This window comes from Uloborus diversus, chromosome 4, assembly GCF_026930045.1.
Source record: "Uloborus diversus isolate 005 chromosome 4, Udiv.v.3.1, whole genome shotgun sequence".
In the NCBI taxonomy this organism is placed as follows: Eukaryota; Metazoa; Arthropoda; class Arachnida; order Araneae; family Uloboridae; genus Uloborus; species Uloborus diversus.
This window is the reverse complement of record NC_072734.1, coordinates 53,705,649-53,714,845: the sequence shown is the minus strand read 5'-3', so window position 1 is coordinate 53,714,845 and position 9,197 is coordinate 53,705,649. Positions and strand designations below refer to the sequence as shown.

The window sequence follows — 9,197 nt, the reverse complement described above, 5'->3', positions numbered from 1 at the left end:
TATTTCACTATCGATATTCTAACACAATCCGTATCGCCTTTAAAAACAATACCACTAAAGATTAAAGCCAATGATAATATAGGCAATTTTCAAAAATTAATGCTCGAACAGTTATATTTTGTTGCAAGTCAAAAATCATTTTTGTAATTATAAAATGATAAAGTTCTTTTACTAACATTTTAAATATTAATTGAGACCTTCTAATATTCTGTGCAGGATTTTTTTATTTAATATTAAGCTTTCATAGAGTAATTAACTTTTTTTATTCATTCGTTCGCTTATCTTCTTATACATTCATTCTTTTACTCATTCATTTATTTTTCTTCATATTTATTAATTAATAAATGGAAATATTTATTTGCGCATTGCATCATTACCCTTTCATTTAATCATTCAACATTTCATTCACTGGTTCATTTTATCAAAAATATTTTTTATATATTTAAATAGAAAATATTCCATTTGAAAAATATTTTGTTTTTCACTTTGCCCCATTAAAAAAATGTAAATATTCCACTTTTTTTTTCTTTTTCTTGAATGAACAAATTCATCGCCAAAAATTAAAATAATGTTTCAATTGAAGTTTGATCATAAAATAACGTGTTCTTTATTTATTTATTGTAACTTTCTAAATCACTTTCTAATTTGTTAATTTTGGAAAAGTTCAGTCATTTTAGCTATTTTACTTTGTCCCACGCTCCCCTACTTTAAATTTACATTCTTATTTGCTTAAATAACGTTAGAAAACAAAATAAGCTCCATAATTAAAAAAAATACATTATTTTAATAAATAGTCAATATCCAATTTAATATCCACCAACTACAAATACTAATATTTTGTAATGGAAATGATGTAACTTCAAGTTCTCTTTTGATATAATGCTAAAGAAAATGTAGTCAGCAGCGACATATTTTGTGATTGTTGCAGTTTGAAGGAAATCAACAGAAATATGTTGATGCAATGTAAAAAGTTAATACCTTCTGGGTTAAAACATTTTCTTGGTTGGCCAAAATGCATTTTAACTCTGCCCTTGAAATTCGTGGATGATCCTTTGGCATGCTGTGTATCATTAAGACTTGAAACAAAGAAACGCAAATTCCAAACCCACCTAAAACAAAGATAGTTGGTTTGATAGTCATTCACAGACTAACTGAAAGAAGAAATTGATTTTCTTAGGACAGAAGTCACAAATTTGGCTGTCAAATGTTCATTCACATTGAGATGATAGATTAGTTTTGGCATAACCTGAAACTTTTTGTGACATAGAGTCATAGAGTAAAGAAATATACATAGAGAGGCCCCATCTATGGTAAAAAGGAGATGAAATTGAAGCCAGAATTATGGGATACATCTGTGCAATGATGAGCGGGGTTATGATAACATGATCGCTTCTCGAGAATAGTTTTAACCAATCTCGCAAAGAGACCGACTGAAGTAGCTGGCGGATTGGTTTGCATTTTAATTCATGTTTTAAGGCAATTTCAAAAACGTGCTTCATAAACTTGCAAGACTATCTGAGTTTAAATTAACAACCAATCGAGATTTAGTAATGGAATGTTTTGAATCAAATGTATCTAAGATATTTAGCAAGAAGCTAAGGATCTTGGGATACAGCGGTGCAACTTCCGACTTCAATTTCTTAGTATAGCGGGGCCTCTCTATAATTTCTTTACTCTATGATTTGACAAACATTGTAAACCTGTTTTGTGTAACCCTACTCCATAAAATTGGTTGCAGCATAGCTGTCTCAACTTCTCTAGAGTAATTTAACTGATATAACTGATGTTAAGTTACGCATCGCTTGTGGAAGATTAGACTATGGCAATGTAACTAAGCGTAACGTTTCACTAATTTCTTCGAAAGGTTACACCAGAATTTTCTGCATGCTTAGAAGAAATTGCTTGGAAGAATACACATTGGCAAAAAATAAGCATTCATCTGACTTTCTTGACTGGGTACTCAGGTTTAATAGCAAAAGTAGACTTACACTTCAAGTTAACTTTTCGATTTTTTAAATTATCCAGATATATTAAATAATCAGGTAATAATTTCTTTCTATACGTTTTTAATTGAAAGTACAAAAATTAATTAGTGAATAACCATACTTGAAATTTCGTTATAAATGTATTTTATAATGTTGTTTGAATCCCCTTCTTTTTTGTCTTCTTTACATCTTTTGCTTCATTCGTTAGATTTATCAAGTTAATGTTTTTTCACAACCTATATACAGCAACTACAGTCAGACCTCCATATATCAAAATAGCAAATTGTCGGGAAAAAATTCGATATATAGAAATTTTGATACATAGAAACGATCTTATTTTATCCTAAAAGTCTCCTAAAACATTAAAATTCAAGATAATTTACGTGTATGAAACCCAATTTCTAATCGGATTAAAAAAAGTTAATAATTAAAAAATTAACAGAAATTACATATTTTTGCGCCTTCATACATCTTCATTCTTCTTCAATGAAACTTGATCCGCAACATTAGGGGATTTTCATTCTGACAATGTAATCGAAAGAAAGGTAAAAAATCAATCTGCTTAACTTGAATGATTTTTACTGCAGCTAAAAAGATTAGGAATGATACTCAACAGACAAAAGGGAGAACTTGAAACTGATTTTACAATGTTACTGGTTACAACTAAGATTTGAAATAAACTTGAGGGAATTTAAGGACTTCAGAACGAAACAATGACCTATCTACACACCCCTCAACCCCAGATTTCTTATGAGTTTCGTAGCAACCTTTAATAAACATAATTTTCTCCCCCTAACCTTCATTTTTAATGAGACAAACAGTCTAAAGTGGAAAAAAAATCTACGATTGTCTCGAAAAAGAATTCGATATATAGAGCTTTTAAAATATATAGAAACAATTTTTCGATGTAATGAACATAGAAATTTGCTGGGATTTCGATATACAGAAAATTTCGATATGTGGAAGTACGGTATATGGAGATCTGACTGCATTTATTTATTTTAATGTACAAAAAAGACACTTTTATTGCAATAAGAGAAGAAATAAATAATAAGTGGTGTCCGAACCCACAACGCGACTCTCACAGAGAGGTCGCAAAGCAAGAGTTTTTACCACTCGGCTAATAAAGAGGGTTCGTGTTTCGCTAATAAGAGTTTGCCAGCTCTGCGCCGACGTTGATCTGTACGCATGCACTTTGAATTCTACCGGACTTAACGCGAACCATACAGCAAGGTTCCTCCAACACTTTGAAGTTCTTAAAACAAGAATACTACACCCTCCAGAATTAGTGTAAAAATTCACCCATTAATGCTGGTAACTTAACACAATGTTTTTATAGTCCCCCAAATGGATTATAGCTAAAGTCACTTCGAAAGATTAAACAGTTATACCGTTTAAAATTAGTTTACGATGTTAGAAAAAGATGCATGTGGTTCTGTTACTATCTCGTCTACCCTCACTACCTGAGACAGGACTATCGAAAATCCGGATGGTATAGAAAACAAGCAAAACAAATCCATATATATAAAACAAAAAATCTATGAGGTAGGGAGAAGCAAAGGGATGCAGGTAGCAAAATTAAATATTTGGAGATAACCAGTACCATTGGTAGGTGAACCCCTCCTCTGTGTTGGGACAAGAGATAGTACCAGACTCGACGTTAAATCCCGGTTATCACAAATTTGCCATTTCAACTGCGCTTGCGCACAGACTTTGCTGATTTCAAAAATCTTGCTAAAATTAATGACAAACATTTTAAATTTGCTAATAAATATGAGATGTCAACAGATAAAAATTAGAAATTACAAAGCTTTCTCTGATTTAGTTTTCAGGCCTCCGTAAAGATTGAGTTTTGCGTTTTAATTATTAATGGATTCGAAGTATGATTTTTCTATCAAAGGCCCTTTTCAGGGGAAAATTTTTAACCTCAGAAGAGCGTACTCGAATTTCAGCATAACTTCTAATACAAAGCCGAACCCTCAACCTAAATACAAATGTATAATGCTAAGTTGTTTACGCCTAACGTAAAATATCCGCAAAAGACGGATATCTGTACTCATATTCCTATCATTTTTGAAGTACATAATGTGTTTTACGTTTACGTTAAATAAATATTTCCAAGCCAATAAATATTGAAATGTCATTTTTCTCTTTTCATTATAAAGATTATCAGTTATTCATGTTTGTTGAAAATTGATCATATATCGTATAGGTTAATACTTATTCCGAAATATTAATTCTAACAAATGGATAGGGTCCTATTTCATTGAAAGTCGTAGGTGTACGAACACTTTTGGGAGCCACTGCATAAACCAGCAACACGAAATCTTGAAACAGAAAGCTGAAGAAACTAAGTCCGCGCGCAAGCGTAGTTGAAATGGTAAATTTGTGATTACCTGGATTTAACGTCTAGTTAGTACCAGTAGCCTTGGTGGATGCTGCTGTGCAGCATGATTTAGAAAGAAAAAAAATCAATGAAAGCCTACCTAGGATTTTTATACGCGTTTTACTCAAAACTTGAAAATGTTCACTTACATTCCTTTGCTTCTCACTGCTTCATATGTGTTTATATATGTGTGTGGATAAATATCGTTGCCTGCATGAGATAAAAGTTTTCCAATGATACAAGATAATTAGAACGTGAATAATTACTGTTTTCAACTAAAATCATGCTATAATGTAGGTAAGCCTTCAACTAGAAATATTATTGTTGAATTTATCTATTGAATAATCATATATAATTAAAAACTGAGCGTATGTATCTATGTACAGTGGTTGCCAAAAGTGAGGATATTTTTTGAAAGTTTCATGTTTTTCAACTTTATGTGCTTGTAAAATATATTAATTTTCACTTAAATACAAATGTTTATACATCAAATTGATGGTAATTTAATGTAAAATTAATTAACAGAAATTGTCTGACAATATCTGTATTACAAAAAAAGTTATGCAACACATAGCAAGATCTATCTCAGATTTGCATTTTTTTTTAAGTGATACTTACGCAATCAATACCCCCCTTAATAGGATAACCCTTTCTTTTGCTTCCTTTTACAAAAAAGGAAGTACATATTGTATTCGCGAAAAAATTTTCACTCAAAAATCGACCTTAATTTCCATTTTACTCACCCCAGAATGAATATTCAGGTTTTTTTTTTTTTTCGACTCGACCACACGTGGATAAGTGCCTAAGAACGTATAGACACGCGAAATACCTATAACAACGATTCCCAAGTTAATTACAACGAATTTTCTCGTGACGTCTGTATGTACGTATGTGCGTATGTACGTATGTGCGTATGTGCGTATGTGCGTATGTACGTATGTGTGTATGTGCGGATATGCGTATATGCGAATGTGCGTATGTATGTCCCATAACTCAAGAACGGTAAGTCCTAGAAAGTTGAAATTTGGTATGTAGCCTCCTATTGGGGTCTAGTTGTGCACCTCCCGTTTTGGTTGCATTATGGTGTTTCTAAAGGGGTCTTTTGCCCTTTTTTGGAGGGAAATCATTGTTAATTTCGATGTAAACTCAAGGGTGTTATAATTTGGCGAACACTTTGCGATATATCGCCGGTCTTTTGGTCGCCAAGTTTTGTCGCCAGCTTGACGATAAATTTGGCGATTTTTTTATTATTGTTTTTTTTTTAATCTGGTTTCAATTTGGCCACTGGTGGTGAGTAAACTATTTAGAGAGTAAACTATTTAGTCAAATTAAAATTGCCAATAATGGGAAAATTAAATTAAAATTGGAGTAAAAGGAAGTTATGTAAATGCACACATCAGCTCGTTTCATAACGTAAACACAACTTTCGTATACTAGAACAAGTCCCACCAACTTGTCTTGCAATTTCAGCGTAAGAGGGCTATTTTCTCTCAATTTGACAATTCGGCTTATTTTTGTAGATGTCCAGTCAGTTCTTTTTTGTGGTGACATTGTTCAAAATTAGTTCAATTAAAAAAAAGGACTTAAAATGTTCAAAACAGCAATACTCTGTTTAATTGTACTAGTATACACCACTCCGCAAAATATTCCCACAACAACAACTCTTTTACCATCCCAATAGCCTAAACTATACTTATAGACATTTGATTGGTCCTGAGAACAGTGTTTGTGTTTGGTTAGTATGGTTTTTTATACAAAACACGTTATTATTCAAAACGATTTGTGTTTGTTTGTTCTACTAAAATGAGCATATTGTTTTTTTGTAATTCAGATATTTTAATTCTGTTTTTTAAAATAAATTCTGCATTACATCACCTTTGATTTGATAGGTACAAATTTATATTTATGTAAAAATTAATATATTCTACGAGCACACAAAGTTGGAAAACATGAAACTTTCAAAAAATGTCCACAATTTTGGCCACCACTATGTATCTATGTCCAAGTTACTTCTCCCAAACGACTGCTGTGTATGATTATGTGGCGAGTAAAAAACCAGAACAATCACGTTTTGACAATTAAAACAACCCATTGGTTCCATCATTTCTCAATACTTGAAGTTTCAAAAGATTTCTTATTTTGAAATGTTATAAATAATGCTACTTACCGAAAATGTAAAACACGGAAGGCCACCCTCCAATCCAGGCACTATCACAAATCATGCCCGTAAGAATTCCCCCTAATAAACGTCCTAGTTGGACTCCTGTAAATCCAATGCCAGCTAAAAGCGCTCTTTCTGCTTTGGGATACCAGTTTGCTGATAGGATAGCAATTGATGGTGCCATGAACCCCTGAAAAGAATTCATAATAATTGTAATTTATAGGTGTGTTATGTGAAGCGTATCCCCAAAAAAATTTGGGGGAAACGAGAGGTTTGACGCGCATTGTACAAATACATTTTTCTGTTTTTTCTTGAAAATTTCCAAATTGACAGTTTTTGCTTCCTTATGATGTCTAGCAACTGTTTGCATTATTTATTAAAAATTAAGTAGGATATTATTTTTTTTATCGGTAAATTTTCAAGGGTGTCCTAACTAGGTCAAACCTTCCCATTTAAGGGAGGTTAGACCCATCATAAGGGAGTTTTGACCCACAAAGATTAAAAGTTGAAAAATGCTGCTGAAATAATTACATGTCTAATTAGGTGCTACGACCGGATACCAGCAGTAAGTAATTACATCTGAGAAAATACCATAAATTGCTAAACGAGTTAAATTTGATTCAGTAATTATTATGATTGCTAGAAATGTCACAGTCAAAACTCATTTTCAAAGCATCTCTTTCTGTGGCTCTACTGACCATTTGACGAGGGATCTTAATGACATCTGTTTAAAAAATTGTTGCAACATTCTTTTTTACATGATAAATAAAACTGAAGTTACATACACGAGATCATTTAAGAAAATTTGTGGAAAATTCATGTCCATTTACTTTAATGGAGCAACGAATAAAATGTAAGACGGTTTAAGTGGTTAAACAATTTTGCAAAAAATCTCCACTTTCAATGGTACAACAATTGTTTGAAATGATCAAACTTCACTTGAGAAGTGAAATTAATTTGGTTGAGATTCATTATCTGAACTCTTCTTCACATTTGTTTCCGTTGTTGATTTTTTTCATATTATGAGTCCCCCCCCTCCCCCTTTGTACATCATTTCGATATTATCGTAGCATTGGCCCAGATTTTGTGTGTTTTCTAAAGTTTTTGTTTTAGGTCCTCATTTTATTGACATATTATAAAATAAAAGGAATTTTAAGTAACGATGAAATAAAGACTTACCATTTATTGAAGAAGTCATAAGCAAAAGGATGTAAGTGCACAGATCCAAGTTTCGAGTAAAACGCGAGTAAAACGTTTTAAGTTCCTGTCCTAGGTGAACTTTCAATAAAAAGCTTTTCGAAATCATGCTGTAAAAAAGAACCTACCAGGGCTACTAGTAGGAGAATGTGGGGCAAAGTGAAATAGCGGAACAAACTGAAATAGTGAAATATCTACTCTGCTTAGTTCCACCAATCTGGTAATATTCTCGTTTGTCTAAGGAACCATGGAGTGGAATGCGAGGCAAAGTTAAATGGTCAAATATTTACTCTGCATTTATCGCCATCTTTCAGGTAATATTATAACTATGTATTAGCACATGTATTCTATTCCAGTCAGGAAAAAATGCAGCCGAAACTTAAAGTATATGACAATAAAGGCTGATTTCAAAAATTGGCACTCATCTTTTAACATTTTTTGCAAATCAAAAAATATTTTTCTTTATTATAAAATGATAAAGTTCTTGCTATTAATATTTTAAAGATTAATTGAGGCCTTCTTATATTTGATACTGTATACATTTAGTTAACATGAAGATAATTTGTATTTTTTAAATTTTGTACAATTAATCAATAACATGCGGGGCAAAGTGGATGGGACAAAAAGAAATAGATTATTTCGCTTACTCACTTTGTTATTTACTAAATCACTAATGTATTCATTTATCAAGCACTTCATTTACATTTCTCTATTTATTTATGCACTTATTTATTCATTCATTCCCTTATTTTCTTATTGATTCACTCGTTTTCTCACTCTTCAATTTTTCTTCATGTACTAATTAGTTAATTAATTAATTAAATCATTTCTTTATTGTTTCAATATCGCTTCATTCATTGATTCAACCTTTTATTTACCGATTCATCTGATCAAAAACATTTTTTATAGTCAAATAAAAATGATTTCATTAGAAAAAGATTCAAATTTTCACTTTACCCCATGAAAAAAAAATGAACATTTTTCTTTTTCTTTTTTTTTTTTGTAGGCTCAAATTTACTACCAAAAATAAAAAATAATGTTTCAATGCAATTTTTTTAAATTAAAACATAACTTATGTGACTTCGTGTAGATACTGTAATTTCCAAAACTTATTTCCAATTTGTTCATTTTGGAAAAGTGTCGTTATCCCCAAATTTTGAATTTTATCGGTTAAATTTCTGTGCTTCTCACTTTCTCAATTGCGGAAAAGATTGTTGGATTGATTATCTTATTAAGTTTGCTAAAAAATGTGAAAAACAAGTTTTAGGGTTGATTAGTTTGATTACAATAATGAATTAAAATTAATATTAAGGAACTCATTGCAAAGAAAGAGAAAAAATAAGTTTTTCACTTGAATTCAAAACATTTATTTTTTAAACTAATTAAATTATGTACACAGTTTACTAATTGTTAACCAGAAAATACGGAGGTTTGAACGAGACAAACCTCCAAGAACTGATATGGGGCA

At 31.3% G+C, this 9,197-nt stretch overlaps 1 protein-coding gene across 1 annotated transcript in view; it reads right to left on the bottom strand.

The window, feature by feature from the left end:
* Positions 1 to 978: 978 nt before the first annotated feature.
* LOC129221168 (putative inorganic phosphate cotransporter) overlaps positions 979 to 9,197 on the bottom strand; it is a gene marked incomplete at its 3' end in the record, with an annotated part of 28,294 nt that continues 20,075 nt past the window's right edge. The window contains 2 exon segments of the mRNA XM_054855620.1: positions 979 to 1,109; positions 6,539 to 6,722. Coding sequence (XP_054711595.1) covers positions 979 to 1,109; positions 6,539 to 6,722 — 315 coding nt within the window.